Source organism: Mixophyes fleayi, chromosome 6 (assembly GCF_038048845.1).
Source record: "Mixophyes fleayi isolate aMixFle1 chromosome 6, aMixFle1.hap1, whole genome shotgun sequence".
NCBI classification, from domain to species: Eukaryota; Metazoa; Chordata; class Amphibia; order Anura; family Limnodynastidae; genus Mixophyes; species Mixophyes fleayi.
Window position 1 is genome coordinate 122,771,189 of NC_134407.1, and position 24,004 is coordinate 122,795,192.

General features: G+C 38.6%; 1 protein-coding gene and 1 pseudogene across 5 annotated transcripts; one reads left to right on the forward strand and one right to left on the reverse strand.

The window, feature by feature from the left end:
- Nucleotides 1-41: 41 nt before the first annotated feature.
- On the forward strand, nt 42-23,118 carry TMEM134 (transmembrane protein 134). 5 transcript variants are annotated; one of them, XM_075217241.1, is made up of 10 exons: nt 49-639; nt 923-1,016; nt 1,570-1,711; nt 12,836-12,982; nt 20,181-20,233; nt 20,545-20,646; nt 21,734-21,810; nt 21,903-21,947; nt 22,028-22,081; nt 22,397-23,118. In XM_075217241.1, the coding sequence occupies exons 3-10, from the start codon at nt 1,709-1,711 to the stop codon at nt 22,477-22,479; spliced, it is 564 nt and encodes a 187-aa protein (XP_075073342.1). In that variant the 5' UTR covers nt 49-639; nt 923-1,016; nt 1,570-1,708; the 3' UTR covers nt 22,480-23,118. The 5 variants fall into 5 exon arrangements, with proteins under 5 accessions (XP_075073338.1, XP_075073339.1, XP_075073341.1 ...); XM_075217237.1 differs by lacking the exon at nt 22,397-23,118 and having other exon boundaries at nt 42-639; nt 22,028-22,389; XM_075217238.1 differs by lacking the exon at nt 22,397-23,118 and having other exon boundaries at nt 42-220; nt 22,028-22,389.
- The window catches only part of LOC142161538 (calcium-binding protein 2-like), a 58,707-nt pseudogene continuing 56,310 nt past the window's right edge, over nt 21,608-24,004 (reverse strand).

Sequence of the window (24,004 nt, forward strand, 5' to 3'; positions counted from 1 at the left end):
ATTAATAACCTGCACGCATGCGCCCTTGGTCTCCTCGCACGGCGGCCATTTTGTTGTGATGTAAACACAAGAACGTTTATTTGTGATGTGAGCGGACATGTTAACGAAGGCCGGGCGTGGCCCAACAGTTACACCGTCTTTGAGTTCAATTAGTCCTTATATGCAAAATACGTAGTGTCGTTTCACTTTACAGCACAGCGTTTGCAATAACGTATTGTTTGTGAGTTTTTACTGACATGGGCAACTCAAGTGGGCAACTGTGCGTTATGGCTATACATTCTAGCAGCTTATATTTAACTGTGTTTCCCTTGTACGTGTAAATTGTCAGTAAAACCGTGAGGTGAACATTGGTTTCTCACATATTTAATCGGGAAAAAATAAAGCGCGAGTGTAATGAATAGTGCGTCGCAAGCACCACGTGACGCTGGTTGGAGGGAGATCACGTGACAGGGATGGGAGGCTGAACTTTTTTCCTGTAAAGTTTTTTGGTCTGGAGATAGACCGGGATGTGATATTATAAGGAAGGATCAGAGCTCTCACTATGATGTAACTATAGAGAAAAGAGATAAAACCACATAGGGACATAACTCAGTGAATCGCGTTTACCAGGGGTATGTGCTCTCTATAGATTACAATCAGGTGAGTGATGATTTATAGTACAAGGAGACGTTGCATGGGCAATATAGTTTTAGGTCGTCTTACTCACTGTATGTTCGATATTTTTTTGGACCTAACGCTGCTTCTGCTGATAGTACTATTTTCTTTCCAAATACTTTGTAGTATGCTGTATTGCCCTACTTCAGTTGTTTTTATAATAATAATAATGAACCTTTAGAGACCTGGCCCTTGAAAGTTATTTTGAGTTTTGGTAAGTTTAAGGTATATTTACTAAGGCGTACTATGTTTTGTTTTGTTTTTTAAGCACAACCATCGTATTACAAAATGCTATATAATAAAGGGTTACGTGTGATGACTGGAAAGAGTATATTTACTATCGGGATTTTCTGGAATAAGATGTGAGTCTTTATTTTAATAGTATGGTCAATGTCTTGTCTCTTCAGCTATAATTAATACGTTTTCAGTTGTAAATACATCAAGGAGAACTTTATTTTATGTGCACAAAACAATTAAGATATTCCAATGCTTAGGCACAGATAAAAACAAAATCTTAAGGAATATGAAAAACATTTTTAAATCATTTTGCACTCACTGTTGTGTATTTGTAATAGGAAATACGGTATTAATCAGCTGATTTTTAATTTCATGTTGAACATATATTGGGTTTGTTTTTACTATAGTATATTAGCAAAGTTTTGTGTTTGCTTGAGATTATTAATGTTCTTGGGTATAAGAGTAGTTATAGCTTAATAATAATGAATAACAATAAAAAATAGACCATATGTAAGAAAATAGGCATTGATTTAATATTTCCGGGAGAAAGTTGCAATCGCTACAAAGCAGTTATGTAATGATTATATTTGTTGACTGTTGAAATTTAAAGCACTTTGATTATGTTAGCTACCTCAAAATGTAAATCTTGAAATGAGCGCACATTGTTTTGCATTTCAGTGACACACAATAATGTGTGCAGGACTGCACAGCATAGAATGTGATTTGGGCCTCATATATAAAAGAACGCAGTGAAGCATATTTTCCAGAGTGAGCTGAATAATATAGATATGGACTTTTGAATTCTACATCTTCGTATATGGTTTGTAGTCTTCTAGCCAGCCCAGTTTATAACTGACAGCTTCTACTATCTTCTTAATCCAAATTACTATTTGAGAAATGTAACAGGTGAAACATGCAAATTTCTTGCTGAATGCAGACAAATGGGAATTAAGGCCACTCAGGAGACAACTTTTATCCAAGTAGGAAACATTGTATAGCATGAGTTGTGGGGGATTTGTGTAAATGTACAAGCACACAATCTAAAGCAGTCTCTGAACTATGTTTATAGAAGTCAGATCAGCTGTTTCACAAGATTTCGGTTGTGCTGTGTGTATCACAGTTCTGCATTAAACTTCTACAGACTAGATTACCTCCTTACAACTCTGTAACTTGGGTAAAACTGCATTGCCCTCTAGAAGAACATTAAATGCAGTAATAATGTGTTGTTTGCAAACTAGACTAACAACTGTACACTGCTCCAAACATAAACAAATAAAGGTATTCTCACTTCCCCCTCTACTCTGATAGATGCATTACCAACAGTAATACTAATTGAAAAAAAGCATTTTTTTGCTAAGTGAATGTCCATATTAGTGCCCTGTTTATTACAAAAGTCGGTTGCTGTATGATAATTGATCTTTGCAGACCTTTTACTTGTAATACACAACTAAATTTATCTACAAATAACATTGACTACACAAATGAGTATACTACTCTAATATGTGTACTACACATCGTACTCGGCATTAGTAGCATTTCACCTGTACAGCATATGAGAGATCATGCTGTCTATTTATCATTGTTCATTTGTAAGGCGCTATACTTTGTAAGGCGTTATACTTATTCATAAAAACATAGTAAATTACAAACAAGGTAGACAAAGCAGGGGCAGACACAAAACAGAGACAGCCCTGCTTGTGAGAGCTTACAATCTAGTGGGAGGAGCCAAGGCTGAGACAATCGGAAAAAATGGGCCATTTTGGATGTGGCAAGTAAAGTACACAGATGGAAAGAAGTCAAGCTATAGGTTATAGTGGGTTTTAAGCATGGTCGGGGGGCTAGTCTAGTAGGGCTGGAAGTTCCATAAATAGGGAGCAGCAGGGAGAAGTCTTGGAGGCGGGGGTGAGAAGTGGTTATCAAAAGAGAGGCGCAAGTCAGAGGCAAAAAGGGATCGAGCCAGGGTGTATTTTGTGAAAAGGTCAGAGTTGTATGGAAGGGAGACGTTGGTGAGGATTTTCTGTTTGAATTGAATGCTTGAGGAAATGGAAAGCTAGTGAAAGCGTTTGCAGAGTGGTGCTGTAGATGAAATTAGGACTGTAAGATCATTTATTCAAATATGTTACACAAAAAGAAAGTTGGCTCTCCTGAGAAAAATAATATAAATTCCAAGTTGCAAAAATATTTTTGGTTTATGTAGTGGTATTCGTCAGGGCTGCCCTTTATCCCTGGCATTATTTGCTATTGCCATTGGCTTGTCTTATTCGCTCCCATCCGGGTATATGGGGCCTTTATGCTGGTGGAGTTACAGATACTATTGCCTTGTATGCGGACGATATGCTGCTGTTTCTGTCAGAGGTGGATAGGTCTCTCAATAACCTCTTGGAGACAGTTGATAATTTTGGGCATTATTCTGGGGTTAAAATTAATTGTGACAAATCTAATATTTTCCCAGTCCATTGTACTCTCCCTACCCAGCCCTCATCCGGTCATCTTCTTAAATGGACGTTCCGTTTCAGGTACCTCGGTATATGGATTTCTCCTAAACCATCAGATTATGTTAAACTAAATGTTGACCCTATCACTAATTATTTTAAGCTTAGATCCCATACCTGGAAACGCCTTCCTTTAACAGTGACTGGAAGGATTAATATCTTTAAAATGATAGTGCAATCTAAATATCTATATGTAATGCAGTATTCGCCCATCTATATTCCCAATAGAATTTTCCAGCTCATAAATTCCATACTTTCTTCTTTTGTTTGGGGTAAGAAAAGGGCTAGGGTAAAACTAAGTACTCTATGTAAATTTAAATCTGATGGTCTGGCACTACCTAATCCTAAACTATATTTTATGGCAGCTTAGTTATCCCATTTGCTTGAATGGTTGAGTAGCAATAGTGCCCTGTCAGGTTTTGTTGGTGAGCGGGCGGGGCCTCTGTTTACTCAATTGCAGTTGCTTTTGATGGGCTGGTCTCTTAGGTCAGATGCACCTATCATTGCCCAGGCAATTAGGGTCTGGAATATGGCACACAAAATCCTTGGTGGGAGTGGGCTGGACGTAGACACCCGATCTGGCAATAACGCTGCTCTACCTGAATTGAGTGGGGACGGCTTTTGGTGCCGCCTTGGAGTGTCCTCGGTGGGTCACCTCTATGAAGCATGTGTCACTCGCCGAGGTAGACCCGCGATTTATAAAACCTATGGCTGTCTCCTCATTGGCCAGGCAATTTTGGCTCCAAATACAAAAGGAACTTCCTCCATTCACTCAGTGCCTGTTCCTCAGTTGCCTTTGGGTGCCTAAGATGTGGCTACTCTCCTCGTCTGCAAAGCTGACACTCTATTCAAGTACCTGCTACTCTATTCGTCTGCAAAGCTGACACTCCACTCAGGTACCGACAATTCTACTTTACTTGTCTGCAAAGCTGACACTCTATTCAAGTACCTGCTACTCTACTCGTATGCAAAGCTGACACTCTATTCAAATATCTGCTGGTCTCCTGACTTCCCAAGAGGGTCTCGCTCAGTACTCTGGCAGGGGCCGGGACCTGCGAGCAGACGCAGCTAAGACCATACTGCTTTGCGGAAGTTCCTGGTGAACACGTCTGCTCGTTAGACTCCCTGTTGGTGTAGCGCTAAACTGTGCAGATCCTAGGATTCGCGTCGTAAAGACCTGCTATCGCCTGAGACCGTGACAGCATGACTGTTTAAGTCTTTTGAACAATTTCAGAGAGACTTTCAGATCCCTCAAAGGGCATTACTTCGCTATTTGCAAATTAGGCAATACACCCCCCATACTGTTAACTTCGCCAGTCCGATCATTACTAGAGAATATGGGAGGATGTAGAGTCATTTCATCGGTGTATATGGAACTTAATTACCATCAAGCTAGTAATAGCTTGTTACCTCTTAACGCTAACTGAAAATCCAATGTTGGTATACTTGTAGAGGAGGATTGGTGCCACATCCTAAAAAGTATAAAAGATGCCACATCATGTGTCCGCTTCCAACAAATTAATTTCTATATTCTGCACAGGGTATATCATACTCCTATGTCATTGGCTGCAATTGGAGGGAGACAGGGCACTCCGAGCTCTAAGTGTGGGTTGTCAAGATGTGATTTTTGGCATCTGTTATGGGAATGTCAGGGGGTACATGCTTTCTGGACTAAGGTATTGGTGAGGTTGTTCCGGGGACTTCCCCGCCCCCCTTTGGCGCCTAAGCCATGTCTATTCGGTATATTACTTGAAGACAACTTAAGTGTACCTCTTTACAAATTTGTTTTTATAGCCATAACCCAAGCAAAAGTTATCATAGCATGTAATTGGCTTGCAAATGTAAAACCAGATTTCTTTAAATGGAAGGCTCTGGTAAATGACACTATGAATCATGAGAGATGCACCTATACTGAGAGATGGGTGGAACACAAGTACCACAAAATTTGGTCTCTTTGCTATGATATCAAGACCTAGATTAGGTGTGGTGGGCTCTGACTTCAGCTAATGTAATACCTGAATTTTGCTTGGCTTATATGTTACCAATTTTGCTTCCATATGTTTTACGATCAGTGGTGATGTATGTACTTATGTACGTTTTTATACAGTTTATAACTTATATCTGCATCCATATGTCTATCTTATGTACGCAAGAAAATTATATTTTCTTGGTATCGATCCCACTGCAAACTTTTATTGACGGTTAACTTATGTTATCTTTTGTCCTTTTTTTTTTTTTTTCCTTTTGTGTAGTTTTTTTTTTTTGTATACTTTCTTTTTTGTATGTATCAAAACCAATACAAAATTTACTTGATTTAAAAAAAAAAAAAGGGGTAATACTGGGGGCGCAGTGTTGGTGTTAGTTGGGAAGTTCTGGGGCTACAGTGCAGGTATCTGTGTTCCAATTCTGGGGGCACTGTGCATTCCTCCATCTAATGGAGGCAATGGTTGGTTGGCACAGTGTTGATGTAATCAATAGTGGGGATTTCTTTTTTTAATCTTTAATAAATGTGGGGAAACAAGTAAGCTAGTAAAGTTGGTATATATTATAATTTATGCATGGATTGCGGGCACTTAATGGGGCACATCATGTTTTCAAATGTATGCAGCACTATTGTTCTGAGGATACAATACAGAAATATATGGCACCCTGTCGTTGCAGCTTCAATTGTAAAATTATTCTAAAAGTTACGGATTCCCGTCCATATACTGGATGAAAATCGGTGTTCAAGATGAGGTGAATCTGAAAAATTCTAGTGAAAAATGACATTATAGATTATCATTAATGAACTCCAGATAATTGTCATTCACTGTAGACTATAGTAGCTCTGCTGTTGGCAGCATGCGGCCTGTCAGCGGCCCTTATGCTGCTCGCAACGACATTGCGATATAATTTCTAGGAATTACTTGGTAGGCATCCCAAATGCCTCCAATGCTGTGAAGCTGAGTGGCCTGTGACTGCGCAACAAGAAATTATATTGAGGTATCTGTGATTTCATTTTACGGAAGCTTCCTCTATATGGAGCAGCATGTCCTCACTACATGGATTTACTAAAGACGGAGCAGATTTTAATAAGGGGGCACATAAATACAGCATATATGTAAGAAAGGGTGGAAAGTTTCCAAAAGGTACATTATTTTTAGTAATTGGGCATGTATGAAGTAATGCATGAAAATGTATCCAAAAGTCAGATATTTTTATTTAGCAATGGAAAATATTGCAAGGGGGACGGGGGTGAGCTCAGAAGGGGTGCTTTTTTTTTTGTTCATTGCTCATAATTAATGTAATGTGGAAATGAGATATAGTGAGCATGGGGGTATTATTTTTAATAATGGGTTTTAATTAGGGATGTGCACCGGCGACTTTTGAGGTCTCGTGTTTTGTGTTTTGGATCCGGATTTTCTCGATGTTTTGGGTTCGGATTTGTTTTGCAAAACACCTGCCGAAACGTTTTGGATTCGGATTTTTTTTTTAAAAAAAAACTAAAAAGTGTAAAAATCAAGTTTATTTTCACTCCTACGCTATTATTAACCTCAATAACATTCAATAACAATAATTTCCACTAATTTAAAGGCTATTCTGAACACCTAACACCTCACAATAATTTTTTTTTTTTAGTACAAAACGTTGCAACGAGGTATCTTTCTGGACTCCGTAGAGGAGTGTTCCCCACAATACAATTAAAAACCCATCAACTGGTCTGAATTACACCCAAAAATAGTATCTGGACTGCGTAGAGGACTGGCCACTGGCCACCACAATATAATATATAGAAAACCTTCAACAGGTCTGCATTACACCCAAAAATAGTATCTGGACTGCGTAGAGGACTGGCCACTGGCCACCACAATATAATATATAGAAAACCTTCAACAGGTCTGAATTACACCCAAAAGTAGTATCTGGACTGCGTAGAGTAGTGGGCACTGGGCACTGCTATAAAAAATATATAGAAAACCTTCAACAGGTCTGAATTACACCCAAAAATAGTATATGGACTGCGTAGAGTAGTGGGCACTGGGCACCTCAATAAAAAATATATAGAAAACCTTCAACAGGTCTGAATTACACCCAAAAATAGTATCTGTACTGCGTAGAGTAGTGGGCACTGGGCACTGCTATAAAAAATATATAGAAAACCTTCAACAGGTCTGAATTACACCCAAAAATAGTATCTGGACTGCGTAGAGGACTGGCCACTGGCCACCACAATATAATATATAGAAAACCTTCAACAGGTCTGAATTACACCCAAAAATAGTATCTGGACTGCGTAGAGTAGTGGGCACTGGGCACCATAATAAAATATATATAGAAAACCTTCAACAGGTCTGCATTACACTGCACATACGGCTGCTCCTCCATCCTCTCCATCATATACATGTTGGAGTTTCAGCGTGTGAAAACCTCTTGTTTTTGATAATGTCAGTGCATTTTGAATATTTTTCAAATTGCCCCACAACACTGAATGTACTTTATCTATGATACGCATCTATCTATCTTGACTGCATAGTGTGGTGACCCCGGTACACAATTTGGTACCGAGGCCACAATATAATTAAAAAACCCTCCACGGATCAGAATTCCACCAAAAAAGGGTATGGACTGCGTAGTGTGGTGTGCCCGGAACACAATTTTTTACAGCGCCAACAATATGATTAAAAAATTGGGCATCAACTGTCATCGTTGTTTAATATCTGATACACCTAAATATGGACTGCACAGTGGAGTGGCCCCGGTAGTAAATTTGGTGCCGGGGCCACAATACCTCCTCCAACTTCCACGTGTAGTGTTTATAAAGACAGACAGCGTCGAAGTGTTATTAGTTGACGTTCTTAACCCTAAAATTGTCCCTGTTGCAAATATCCGTGCAATGGAGAGTTACTTTTTCATTGAAAGACTCAAGCTTTCAAGTGTAGTGTTTATAAAATATAAACAACAATACAGTAGTTCTAGAGCACGTCAATACCTCTTGTTTTAAATTATGACAGGGCATTTTACTCTTGGTTTAATTTCCTGAATTTGTTTAAATTTGGTTTTACTTTTTGAACATGGCAAACGACTGTTGATTGGTCATATTATGCAAAAAAAAAGTTCCAAGATGGAATTGTCCTTGGGAACTCCCACCCACCCTTATGTTGTTGAAATAGGACATGCACACTTTAACAAACCAATCATTTCAGCGACAGGGCCTACCAAACAACTTTGGCTGAAATGATTGGTTTGTTTGGGCCCCCACACCAATAAAACAATTCATCTCTCCCTGTACAAACTAAACAGGCTCTACTGAGGAAAGATGTCGTCCTCATCCTCAACCTCTGATTCCTCTCCCCCTACAGTGTGTACTTCCTCCTCCTCATACATTATCAATTCGTCCCCCGCTGAACTCCATAACCACAGGTCCCTCTGTACTGTCTGGAGGGCAGTGCTGTACTTCATTGAGGAATTGATTATTCATTTTTATAAACATCATTTTTTCAACGTTGTGAGGAAGCAACCTCCTTCGCCACTCACTGACCAGGTTCCCAGCTGCACTAAAAACTCTTTCCGAGTACACACTGGAGGGGGGACACCGCAGTTAAAAAATAGAGCCAGTTTGTACAGGGGCTTCCAAACTGCCTTTTGGAGTTCTACCATGTCACCACCTCTAGTTAATTTAGATTGCAAGGCTTGTAAATATAAATACTTTGAAGGTAAAAAAAGCAGGCTGCACAGACTGTGGAGCTAGAAAGTGTAATTAAATGGACCACGTTACTTTGGTGGCTATCTGTGCCCCCCCCCCCCCCCTCCCTACACTTGTAGTTGAATATAAATAAAGCAGCCTGCATAGACTGTAGAACTAGAAATTCAAATATACAAAGAAATGGACAAAGGCAGTTTGGTATCTGTCTGCATCAGATCCCCTCTCCACTAGGAGTAAAACAGAAAACTATTCAGCCGTTATATAATCTAGAATATAAATAGAAATTGAGAAAGGCAATTTGGTATCTGTCTGCATCATAATCATCAACATCCTCCTCAGCGCCAGCTACATCAATATCCTCCCGGTGTACAACATTCACACCTTCATTAGCCAAATCTGTAACTGGACTGTGGGTGATCCTTCCAGCATATGCAGAGGGCGTGCTGCAAATGCTGGATGGAGTCACCTCTTCCTGTACAGTGATGGGAAGGTCAGGGTTCACAACCAACAACACCCTTGGACTCGCCTTGGGGATTTGTGATGTCATCTGTTTAGAAGGCAGAGTTCTTTGCTGTTTTGTTGTTGTTGCTGACAGCATAACTCTCTTAAATTTTTTGTAGGGGGGGGAGGAGGGCTTTGATCCTTGGGTGAAGTTGGACCACTAGTCATGAACACGGGCCAGGGCCTAAGCCGTTCCTTGCCACTACGTGTCGTAAATGGCATATTGCCAACTTTACGTTTCTCCTCAGATGATTTTAAGTTTCTCTTTTTGCTATTTTTTGAGAACTTGGGCTTTTTGGATTTTACATGCCCTGTACTAGGAGATTGGGCATTGGGCTTGCCAGACGACGTTGATGGCATTTCATCGTCTATGTCATGACTAGTGGCAGCAGCTTCAGCATTAGGAGGAAGTGGGTCTTGATCTTTCCCTACTTTATCCTCCAAATTTTTGGTCTCCATTATATGTAGCACAAGATACTGCAGAATGTGTGAACTTGGTAATATTGCAGTACCAATGGACTTATACTGCTGGATTGGTTTTGCAAATTTGGTTATAATTACTTTTTTTTTTTTTTTTTTATATAACTTTTTTTTTATTTTTTAAAAACTTGGGAATAATGGGGAAATAACTATGCCCTTAGAAGCACAGAGCACAGGACACAGCACCACTGGACTGAACAGGACACAGCACAGGACCCAGCAGCACCACTGACCTCAGAAGGACAGAGCACAGGACACAGCACCACTGGACTGAGCACAGCACTGAACTGAACAGCACGAGATATAACAGGACAGAGGACCACCTAACACACCCTCCCTCTACCCTGATCAATGCCCGAGTGAAGATGGCGGCGACTAGCGGGGAATTTATAGGATCCGAGTATCGCGAGATCCAACAACGGGATTATGAGTCAGAGCCTCAGTTTCAGATTTGAATTTGGCGCCAATACCCGGATCCGACTCGGATCGGCAACGTTCGGGTGGGCTCGGATTTCATAAATCCAAGTGCGCTCATCTCTAGTTTTAATAATATAATACAGAGAACTTATATCCAAAGATGTTCATTGTTTATTACTACTGAAACATTTTATGAAGGGGACATTAATAATGAGACTTTGTGGGATGCAAACAAAATTAGGGGCTATTATTATTAATGGGTCATGGTTAAACTAATGCTGATTGCAATGTATCTAAATGGGACATTATTATTATTGTTATTATTATTATTATTATTATTATTTGGAAACCACATTCAAATATGTTGCATTGGGCAGCACGGTGGCTTAGTGGCTAGCACTTCTGCCTCACAGCTCTGGGGTCATGAGTTTGATTCCAACCATGGCCTTATCTGCGTGGAGTTTGTATGTTCTCCCCGTGTTTGTTTGGGTTTCCTCCGGGTGCTCAGATTTCCTCCCACATTCCAAAAACATACTAGTAGGTTAATTGGCTACTATCAAATTTACCATAGTCTCTGTCTCTGTGTGTGTGTTAGGGAATATAGACTGTAAGCTCCTATTGGGCAGGGACTGATGTGAGTGAGTTCTCTGTACAGCGATGCGGAATTAGTAGCATTATATAAATAGCTGATTATTAATAAAGCATGGATAGAATAATGACTTACAAAGTGCGATATTGTCTCTCTGCAGATGATTATCGATCATTGTATGTTGATTGTTCTCTCTACTGTATGTCCATAGTGATTCAGTATGTTTGTCAAGGTTGTGTGTCCAAAATGATTGTGCTGTATTTTATGTATTTGTAGAGCACTGAATGCAAAATTCCTAGTCTCTATTGCCAGAATTTAGAGCTTCCAGGCATAGCATTATAATTAGCTTTGTTGTTACAACTGTAGTGAAACACTGATAATTACATTGCCTACATTTCTGGGGAATAAGAAAGTTTGACTCTGGCAACAGTGATAGCAAAACCAATAGAGGGTATAGAAACCAATAGAGGAAAGTTGAAAGAATGAGCATGATGGATGATACCAGGGACATCCCATTCCCTACCTGCTGTCTGCATATGAGGTAGAACTGGGAGAATGCATTACACATGCCTCCCAACTATCTTGACTCACAGGAAGTTGGAAGGCATCGCCCGTTCAACATGGAGGCCTCCAGGGCATGCGGCATGTCCACAATGTTTTTAGTAGGAGTAGGAAGTTGGGGGCAGCTTAGTGCTTCAGGAGCATTAACCATGTGTGACAGACATGCTCCTGATGTGACATGGACACACCCCTTTCAGAGGAGACATCACTGTTTCCCGCTTTGGAAATTCAAATGTTGGTAGATGTGATTACAGGAGTGGATGGAGGAGAGATTATATAGGAAGAAAGTATTACAGGGAAAGGTGGAGTTATGTTGATATTATCAGTCAGCAGTCAGTGGTTAGCATTGTTGCATCACAGAACTAGGTTCATGAGTTTGATTCCAAACAGGGCCATATCTGTGTGGAGTTTGTTTTTGGACTGTGGCAAACACTGTGAGATCAGACATAGTGATCGGTTAATTAACTTTTGACAGAATGGACTCTAGTGTGTGTGTGTCTGTTAGGGAATTTAGATTGGAAGCTCCAATGGGACAGTTAGTGTTGTGAGTGATTTTATTTTCTCTGTACAGCTCTGTGTAATGTAATTAGAGATATAAATAAACAATGGTTGTGTACATGACATTAGCTTCAATGTACATACACATCATGTACCTATATACACACACACACAATTACAGATGCCCAAACTGTTGATAAGGCATGCTTATACATAGACTGTGTCTAGCTATGTTGATTAAGGAGTTGAAAGAGTTATGTTCACTTTTAAAAACCATTTCACCTTGGGCAGTGGCCAGGTCACTTTTGCTAGTATGTGCATAAGAGAAAGTATAGACCTGACTAGATGCCAATATTCTAATTGCAAATGTTTAAATAATAAACATCAAACTTACACCAGGGAAGGCAAAGGATGCTTAATTGGAAAGTTGTGTCTCAAGAGCATAAGGGTACTCGGCCATCAGTCCCAGATCATGTAGCCCATCATTGCTTGTTACTTGATTCATTTCTTGTAAAGGGACAGTTTTTTATTTGGGAAAATAACTTAGATTTTAAAATATCTGTTTTGCAAATGTACTTCAATTATGTTTTTTTTTGTTTTGTTTTTACCCATATAGAACTCTTATTTTATGCAGTGTACAATTCAATGGAGTGTGTCTGGTGGTTTGATGTTCCTGTTGCATAATATTATTTTATTTATAATTAATATATCTATACTCTACAGGTCATATCCCAACATTTCAAAAGTTTGATGGGTAACTTCACTATTGACGATGCATTTGAGATGTCTGTTGAAGACACAGGACCCAGGTTTGGGGCTTTACACTTCAGTGGGGACAACGAAACTCAGCAGAATCGACACAAATACAAGGTGATTTTGATTTTGTGTGTGAAAATATGTATAGCATACATACCACTCAATGGCTTGCCAATGACCACACATAAGCACTTAAGTGTCGCCCTGCTTTATCAAATTCAATCATGTTTTGATAGTTTGGAACTACACTATAGTGGACTTGCCAATTTGTTAAAAGATGAAGAAAAAAAATAGAAAGAATAGTGCCCTCTTTCAATTGGTGTACCCCCATATTAGTTGCTGGTTATCACCAGACAATAAAGCACTGCATTAAGAAGTCTAGTTATGGGGGGTTATTAAATCCAGACCTCCCGTATCATGACTTCAATCAAACAGGGGTACACTCATTTGATTTGGTAGGTTGTCTAGGCAACCATATTATTGCTACACATTGTATGAATTTCATTAAAGACTGTGTAAACTAGCACACCAAAAAATTGCCCATTTTGGGCAGTTGGTCTTTGCTGTGGGAGGGTGTATAATCAAACTAATGGTATTTTTTGAAAATTCAATGTCTTTTGAAAAAGGAAGGTACACTTTGTGGATACTGCATAAAAGAATGACTGATTTTGATGTTTGAAATGTGGTCAGCCCCAAAATTGTTCAAATAAACGCCGATCCAGGGTTATAAAAGCCTCAGTGGCAAATGGGTTACATGATCATAGTTTGGTTCCGCTTGATGACAGAGTTGAGGAAGTCTGTATACTTATTAAATCCTTATTATAACATTTAATGTGTAGCATGAGCTACCTTCGGACTCAAATACTTTTAACAAATTTAATCTGTTCATTTAGTAGTAAGCAAAAGCTATTTTTAGTCATGTGTCAAATGACTGCTAAACTAAATTTGAAAATGTTTTCCATAAATGAACTTCAAGTAATATTTCTAAATGTTTGTATAAAAGTTTAACGAGAATGATTTATATTCGAGATGAGATTCTCATTGTGGGGTCATTAAGGTTTTAGGAGCTTACCACCACTGTAGCAATTTAAAATCGTGGTTTGAAGCAAAGGTATATAGTGCATATATAAAGTGCATCTTCATTAACTCTTATGCCAATCTAAAAAGATTGATCATAAACTTGTAATGAGCATTGTTTTCCTTTAAATACACAAAGCTGCACTACCACCTACTGGATCCTTTTTACGCATGCTTTCCTTTAGTCAGAGGTCTGGTGGCTGCTATATGCAGTGGTTTTTACGCCTGTTCCTCTCACAGCACTGATTGAAAACTATGGGTTAAAGGACGTGACAGAGCCTCAGGAGAATGGGCTGAATGGAGCACCCCTCGGGGCTTTTGCTAAGTGAAGGATCACGTTGGTACATCTTAGGCTAGGTACACACTACAGAAAATTTCTCCCGATGCGACATCTTTAATGATGTTACCAACAATTGAAAAAGGAAAAAAAAAAAAAGTGCGTTGTATATATACTGCAGAATTGGAATGACATTCTTCCATGGTCGAACAACATTTTTAGTGTAGTTTGAAAATCAAATGAAACAATACAATGTGCTTTAGAACATGAATAGTTCCTAGCTGGAGCATACACACTAATGTGATATCGGACTGGACTGTTTATCGTTTGATTGGCTCGATAATCATCTGAAAACACTGTAGTGTGTTCCCAGCCTTACAGTGGTGGAAGTACTGCTTTGAGTATCAGATTCATAAACACTTACCAATTGTAACACATGCTCTTTGTCTATTTCTAAAAGTTGGCAATGCAGCTCCCATAGTGTTTCACTCTTGATTGTAATGCAAAATACAGGGTGTATGGCCAAAGACAGCTCCCATTCCAGGTCCTTTTTTTTTTTTATTTTAATTTTTTATTGTTTTTATAGAAGGGCAGCACGGTGGCTTAGTGGTTAGCACTTCTGCCTTACAGCACTGGGGTCATGAGTTCAATTCCCGACCATGGACTTATCTGTGAGGAGTTTGTATGTTCTCCCCGTGTTTGCGTGGGTTTCCTCCGGGTCCTCCGGTTTCCTCCCACACTCCAAAAACATACTGGTAGGTTAATTGGCTGCTAACAAATTGACCCTAGACTGTGTGTGTGTATGTTAGGGAATTTAGACTAAGCCCCAATGGGGCAGGGACTGATGTGAGTGAGTTCTCTGTACAGCGCTGTGGAATTAGTGGCGCTATATAAATAAATGGTGATGATGAATATAGTATCAAATATTCATTAATACATTTATAATAAAAGTAAAATAAAATTAGGATATGGGATGTGTTTATTAAAAACACATGATTTTCATATGAAGGCCTTTTCTTTCTTTTGTGTATCTGTTCCCTTGACAATAAGTTTTGGTGGCTATTTACTTTCAGTTAGAAACACATGGCTTTGTAATCACTTATTAACATTCAATTCAAAATTGTCTGAAGTTAACAGAAACTACCTTGCCACACAATACCTCACATATCCCTGATGGGAGAGGCAGAAACATTCCCTCTATAGAAATAGGTTCACACCAGCAGTGGCTATAAACCAAGTGATTGAGTTGACACATTTACTTGTTTTACATTACTGTATGAATTGTATGATCTCATTAGGCAGAATGATAATGACACAATGCCAGCCTGCTGCTCATAGAATTCATCCTTCTAATCCTTGGTGGCTGCACACAAATCAGATTGAAATCTTTTCAAATATCTTAAGTTGCATAATAGGAGCTTTTAAAAATTTGTAATATTTGCAATAGTTTTCATATTGGATCAACTAACAGCTTGTTTGTTTTTGTTTTTTTGCAAATTTGGCTAAATATTGCACATATATGGGCAGGCAATCTTTTATTTTTAAACTGTCCCTATATGTTTGAATTTGACCAATTGAATTAAAAACCTTATTGACTAGAAGAGACCCCAATCTGCCCATGTGCAAGGTAATTGACCAACTCATGAAGGAGCAAGAAGGGCATTATATGTGGTGTGATAGACCACACAACCAGTGACAGCATCTGCTTGGCCTTCAGCTGATTGAGTTGATCATTGATTGGGACAGATGACTGGATCGCACAGTGTGACCAATCCTTTGCAAATCCTGCTTCCATAAATATGGAACATTCTATGATCATGAATGGGTACCTCAGTGACAATGTCATTGCTGTGTGTTTCTAATTGGTTAAATGAAATGTCTTTACAAACACTAAAACAATCTGCTACATTATAATATATGCATCTACATTTTGTTCTTCTACAATCTAAATACCCTTTTCAGCAGTCCAGCATTCTCTTCTGATGTGTTCTCTCCCTGAGAAATTTTAATTGAGCTCTTTGGAGGCAGAACTAGCAGTTGCGTTATGGTAACTGTAGCATGCAGCCGCAGTCTGGCATGCTTTTTCATGGTAGGTGCATCTGCTGAAGAAAAGTGTATTCACACAATAATGAGTGGAGCTTGGTTCCTTGTCAAAAGCACTGGTGCTTGCTAGACAATTGCATCTAGCAACCAGCCAACAGCAGTCTTGTGGCCATAAACCAACCATTGATAAAAGGAGGCTGACAGAACATTTGCAAACTTAGGCTAGGTACACACTGAAGAATTTTCCGAATGACGTGTTATCTCAAACGATTGTACCTACGTTTGGAAGTCTGATCAGTCTGGTGATTCATGCATACACACTGACACGATTTACTTACAGATCTGTGCTCTTCATCTGGTCCTCTAAGTCTTCAGAGAATAAAAGCACAATATTCTTTAATGCATTCATTCTTGTCACACTGAAACCGCCTTGTTATAGCTGTCCACATGTCCTAACGAGTTTTGTTAGCGTCTGTGACTCTCAAATGAAAAATTCTGTCTCAGAGCGAACAAATGAACTATTCCTTCTACAGCGCACTCTATATTCACCGGAACATTCATTGCTAGCATCGGCTGAAAAGAGCCCAACTCTATAAACTATAGAGATCGTGAGCATGAGTACATACACACTACATGATCGGTCGGTGATTGGTTGGAAAAATATTAAACAATACGACCAACCAAATAAAACAATGATCGGCACTTTGGGATGACTTTAGATCATCGCATGACTATGCACACTCGCGCAATATCTGTCCAAACAGTTGGATGTCGGCTGATTGGAGGTTTTTTGTGCAATCATCGAGCTAATGTGTACCTAAGCTTAGACATAGCTTATAGTCAGACAACCAGCAACTGAGCACAAGAGTGGTGCAGATGTCGGATATAAATGCACAACACATCATATTGAGTCACAGATGGAATATGGTGCGGTTGCAGTGCAGGGGCTGGTAACCTTTTTCTATCAGTATGTCAGCTAAAATCTAGTTAAGCCCAGATGTGTCAGTTTTGTGTGTATGTGTATGTGTATGTGTGTATATATATATATATATATATATATATATATATATATATATATATATATGTGTGTGTGTGTGTTTTTTTTTTTAAGATGCTAACATCATAATATTCACAGTAATGGGTCCAATAAATAAACGTTGTGCCACACAGTAGTGGCCCAATTAATACCATGCCTCATAACTGTGCCCCAATAAATAGTATGCCACATAGTTGTGCTCCCAATACACTGAATGCCACTTACATATCTCCCTAATACATAGTATGCCTCATACTTGCCTTTGAAGTCTTCCGTTCCACAGCTGGCAGCATGCTGGCAGTCTTTATCTGCTGCATTAAAGAAGCTAATAAAGACCAAAACTGTTTCGGCCATCCTCTGCTGAAGCTCTGGTACAGGGGTTGTCAACCCCCGGCACGCGTGCCTGACATGGCGCACAGACCACTTTTGTCTGGTATGCCGGTGCTCTGCAGCTGCTTCATTAAAGCAGCTGAGGATGTCCGAAACAGCTGGCACGCTAGGTCTGTTACTCTGATGGGTGAGCCAAAATATATTTTCTACAATAATGTTGTTTTTTATTTATATACCCTCCCTACCCCATATAACACAGTACTGTGAATATTTAATCATACACATGAATCAAATTCACCATAATCTGTTTTGTTTTAGATTAAAGGAAAGCAAAACCTAACATCCAGTGTTTCAGTTTAACTCCACATGCAAAAGAATGCATTTGTGTTTCAGCACTCACGCTTGTTCCCAAAGAGAGTCACATGATCTACCCTCTTACCATGTACTTGATAGCAGAGGAGAGTGAAAATGAGGGGTTGTGCTGTGAACAAGTATGCTGGGAATAGAGGGGTGTTTCAGAGCCTGTCTGCTCTCTACATCATATGTCATGTGACAGGTTGCTATCGTGGTCACATGACACTTAATGATTTACAGTTCTCTAATGGCAGCTTGAACAAAAAAAAAATTGTCTTCATAGTGCTATCTAAAATGATATATGATACAAAAAAAATTCTTGGGATTACAGATTTAAACACTCATTTGCCTAGCTTTAGTGAATTACTATCCTGTTCTTTACTAATAATCAAGCGTTAAATTCTATCTGCAGATATGAGCACACAACTTTCTACATCATTAATAAAAACATTGAAAACGACAGAGCTTCATCTGATCTCTGTGCTACACCACTAGCCCTCTATGGTTCTAACCATGGATGTACCTTTTCCTTTAGTTGTAGTGTTTTCTTGTTTACAAATCTGTCAAGTTTATCAGAAACTTTCACAAAATCAATTGCACTATCAAGATCATGTTTGTGATTTCTCCTCAAATTAGTTCTTGAAGTAGGGTGGTATGTGCACTGGCACTATTTCTTCCCTCTTCATTTGGAGCTGCTCATATGTTTTAAAAGCTGTTTTTTTGGCTTGCACAGCATTAGATTAACTAGCAGACAAGAATCTGCTTCTTTTGGTGCACTAGGTGGAAGGGGGATGTCGAAGGGTAACGGGATGCATAGAGCAAGTCCAAAAAATGAGTGAATGTTAGGGGCTGAGCTGATATTTACAGCTCCTTGAGACTTGATAAATATATTGTCCATTGATCAGGTTTTGCAGCTTCTGATTGATTAAAACGCGCACACCCACATTTCTTTGATTGCTACATGTTCTGTCAATCTTTGCATTTTAACCAATGAGAGGCTGCAAAACCCTGAGTTAATTTTGTCAGCAGCAAAGTGGTGTGTGTGTGTGTGTGTGTGTGTGTAACTTTTTTTTTTTGTGTGATCTTTTTTGTAAATGCTAGCATTATGATGGTAGATAATAACATATAATTAAATCAGCAACTCTGATGAATTTTAGGATATATCCACAATGAAAATAAGAGCAGGAAGTCAGGGGCAGGGTTTTAGCAACGAACTAGGGAAAGCAAGTGAATAGGTAGAGAGGGGGTTACCTGTGATGAAGCTAGAAGATCATTGGGAGAGTGGAGAAACAAAGGAAATGAATTGGTAAGGGAAAGGAGGCGGGACACATGGTTGACAGGGGATACATTATGCAAAGTTGAAGTGATATGAGGGAAATTATAAGCACACAAAGGAGAGGTGGAGGAACACAGAGCTGTTTCATTACTTAATGTTTTATATCATGTGATATAGTATTAAAAACATCTAAACTTAATATCTTGCCTAATGGAAAAAAAAAATTAGAAAAATAAAAATAATATAGCTGTCCACTCCTTTGTACTGGGTGCTATTTAAAGGTGTCAGTTGTAATTCATCAAAATCAAGAAGTCCGTTTAATAAATCTCAATAAATCCCTAAAGCTTCAGGGGCCAAGGCAGGCCCCCGGCCTCCGGCCATTCACATCTAACTTTCATACCAGCATTTCTAAATTCCTGCTTCGACCACTGCTTCAAATCAGATTGGTTTAACATTACCATTTCTTCTTTGAAACCATGCTGCTACTGTGTTTTTAGTTAATTTTCTAGAATATATTTCAGAATCTCATCCCTCAGAATCCCTTCAAATAATTGTCAGGCTCACATGACTATAATTTCTTTGGTCTAAACGTGTACCCATATGTAAGCATGTGGGGTTTTTTTTTCCAGGACTTGTCTATACTTAGTCAAGTCCATATAATCTGTCAGACTACTTTAAACACCAATATTAAAACCATACCAGAAAACTCAACTCATACACATTATGGGATATCCAGTTGACCCTAGCACTGTACACTGCATTTTTATCTCCAAGACAACCGTAAACTTGTCTAATGCTATGAGTCTGGTATACCACACTCATTCCTGAAATGCTTTGCATTCTTTTAACACAAGGCACATTCTTTGCAACTGTTCTATTTTGACCTTGTTTGTTTTTTTTTGTTTTGTTTTATCCCTAGAACTTGGAGAACGATGAAGAGACTGAACATGTGAAAATTAAAGATTTAGAAAGGTGCAGAACAAAGATGCCAGTTTGTTTATTATAGTAACAATGAAAGTGGTGCATCCACAGTTTTGTTTAGCACAAAGTGCAATTTGTTAAATGTTTGCAACTTGGCTACAACAAAGTTTATTTTTTTGTATTTGTGTGGCTTATACATATGATCTGTTTTGTGAATGTGAAATAGGCATATAAGGGCTAAGTATTTCATACATGAGGAATCGTTGTGTTCTATAGGGATGAAAATTGAATGAAAGAAAATTTTGTACAAAGATTTTTACTGTATATTTTGCCAAAAAACAGCTAACATATTTTCATTTCAGTCTTCCTCATAGGGGTCTTCCAACCCATTCTTCTCGTAGCTCTCAGTGCTCATTCAGCACCATAAGTAACAGTACCCAGCTGTCCAATCAAGAGTGCTTCAGGTAATCTTTCATCATCTAAAAGAAATGCTAAACATAAAAGGGGGAATCCACCCCCCACCACCTCCCTCAGATTAGCGCCGCAATAACTTACCGTAAAATCAACCGGCTTTCTTCTCGCGGCTCAGGGAGCTGCAAGCAAAAAGCTGGCATTGAAATTACCGTAATAACGGTAAAAGTGTGCAGGCCGCGTTACTTTTTACAGTAACACTACCAATTGAATTCCCCCCGAAGCCTACTAATGTGACTTATTCTTGGTGTATACATTGTGAATATTTGTAAGGATGCTACCAAGAGTACACAGTGCAAACTATAAAAAAATGTGACCGAATACTTTCAGTGCACATTTTTTTATTTTTTTTAAATAATTAAAGTGAATAAAGTTTATTCACCAACATTTTTGAAAGCTTTATAAACTAGTCCAAGGAGCACATAGAAATAGTTGATGCGCATAAAAATGGTATATGTATATATAGGTGTGTGTGTGTGTGTGTATATATCATTAGTATGTTACAATATCACGACATGTTGGTAAACTAATAATGAACGAGTAAACTATACATGTTTTTGAGAAAATGTTAAAATTGAGGGAATGAAAATAGTATATTACATTAACACATAAGAGAAGACAATTGCTCACATTGTTTTATTTCCCTAAAAAGCTCAACAAGAATATATTGGTTTTTAAAGTAAGCTATGTTTCCTTTATAATGTGCCTCTAAATACAGAATCGCTAGTGTGGATCGTTGCTATGAGTCATCAGCCCTAATTGGTTTCACAAATAAAGGCGTTTTAGTGCATTTCACCTACCGTACTACAAGTCTAGCAGTGATTTGGGGGTCTTCCTTGCACATTTGGGCCCATCAAATGAGGGGGTGGGGAAGTAATCTTACTTAAAATGATTTCACACTCCGGTTTGTTTAGCCAAACTACCAAAACCGTTTTGTAAAATAAAACAACAGAGTGTGGTTATAATACCTTTTTAATGGACAACTGCATACATTACAAGCTATATGTTAACGTTTACTTTATCTGTTTTACAAAATGACCTCCCTTTTACACTCCTCTCCTTGCCTATTTCTTTTCTTAGCTGGACCAGACATCCTCTTGTACAGAAAAATAAGAAAGTTGTCCTCTCTTCCTTTCTGCTGCTGCTTTTAGGCTTGAGTGAGTACTGTTGTTACTGTCTTTTATTTCCCTAACTTGTTTTTATTTTTTTTGTTTCCCTGTGTCGCTAAACTTTCTCTCTTGTGTTACAGTCTTTGTGTTTGTTGGCGTGGGGCTACAAGTCAGCCCATCGTCAGGTGCGTATCAGAATCTACTATAATGTAGTCACATCATCTCAACATGACTGACCAATAAAGATGTCCCTCTTTCTCCACAGCTGTCTCAAGTGCCATTTTCTTTGTACCTGGGCTACTTTTGCTTATTCCAGGAGGTGAGACATTGTCCCTTTTTGTTTTTATAGCTGTCTTGCAAACTGTATTGGATGGACAACCACACCATCATGCAAGTACGTTTTCTCTGTTTTGTACTAGGTATAGTCACTGCCTCTCCATTGGTGCTACACTGCTGGTAAAAGTTACTGTAATAAGGGTAATTAAAATGAAGACTGTAGCCAGACAGCTACCCTGAATATTTCCTTATAATCAATGTGACTGTAGGCAATAAAAACAGATATTGTCATTGTTGGTAATACTTCTTTGTTTATTCTTGTTTCCTTTAAAATCTATTTTCTTTCTTCCTCTTGCAGTTTATCATGTAATATTTATATATTGTGCTGTGAAAGGAAGACATGGTTTCCAGTTCTTCTACCTCCCATATTTTGACAAGTGACCCAACAATCAGAACTTCTGACTTTAACACACTGAATGCCACAACACTATGGAAACCACTAAGGACTCAGGCTGAGATGGGAATGGACCACTAGGGGGCAGTGCCCTGCTCTTTGAATGCTGCCTCTCTCAGGATCTTGCTAACTGAAAACACAAGGGTGACTTTTTAACCTATGTGACCAATGTTTTAAGACAGTCACAGTATTTTACTTTTTAATTTAATTAAATACATTTTTACATTGTTTTTAACTGTTTAATCAATACATCGATAACTAAATGGAAACATTTACCACAACAATTGTATGCACTTTGATTGGTGTACACAAGCCACAATCACAGCTGCTGGAAGAGAAAAGTGATCAATTTCCAGGAGTTGCCCATCACAAAAGCAGAAGTTATCTAGATGATAGCATCATGACAAACTCTGAAAAATAGAGGGAACAGAGTCAGCGGAGAGAAATACTTTTTGTTTACCTCATCGTCAACATTTATTTATACAGCGAAAGTAAATTCCATAGCGCTCTACAATTGGGGACAAACATAATAAAACAATACTTAGTAATACAGACGGAGAGGTAAAAAGGCCCTGCTTACAATCAAAACAACTTCACATCAGTAATAAAAAAAAAAATGTAACGAGCACTGTGTTGAGTTTGTTGACCACAGTTCACCTGAATTTTGTCACTGGAATTTCTTATTTTCTATGGATTTGATTAACATTATCTTTTACTTTCCAAGCCTGCTAATAGAGTTTACTACTCCAAAACGATAGTTATGAGGTCATCAATCGACACAGTGATTTCAGGAAATAACTAACTAATATCACATGTTGCATGCATATATATATATATATATATCTGTGTTTAGTTCCACCCTCGCCCAGCGGTGACCATTCATTGACTACAAATTGTAAACATGTTGAATAGAAGTCTCTTGTTGGAATGCCAAGTTATTAATTGTCTGTGAATAAGTCTGTAACAACTTTTTTCTTCATACAGTGCTGCAAGTTTTATTTTGGAGCACAACATACAGTTCTCCAGTGATACTTACTGTTACTTTCTGGAATTAACACACATAGGTCTCCATGTGTCCTGGTTTTTACTCAACAGTATCTCCCCACCTCACATCTTTCATCCACACTTCTTATTGTCACACAGTGCACACCCCTGATCTGGTGCACACAATTAACAAGATAAAGCTGGGTACACACTACAGAATTTTCCACCAACTTTTTATGCCGATCGATGGTCTGATCGCTCGGTCTATGGACTGCATACACATTAGCCTTGTTTTAGACGATAAAGGGAAGAGCATCCGTCCTGTTGGCGACTTTTTACAACCATGTTGTCATGAGCAATAATTTTAATTTCGTACACACTGAAGCATCATTTGCGGGGCATGTAACGATATACCAAAGACAGTAGCATAAAGGGGCAGAACTGTCACTATAGTTAACTCCCAAAGCCACATAAAAAGAGAAGGCAACTCTGTCTCTTCCATTCTTTCCTATAAAATAGAAGTTTATT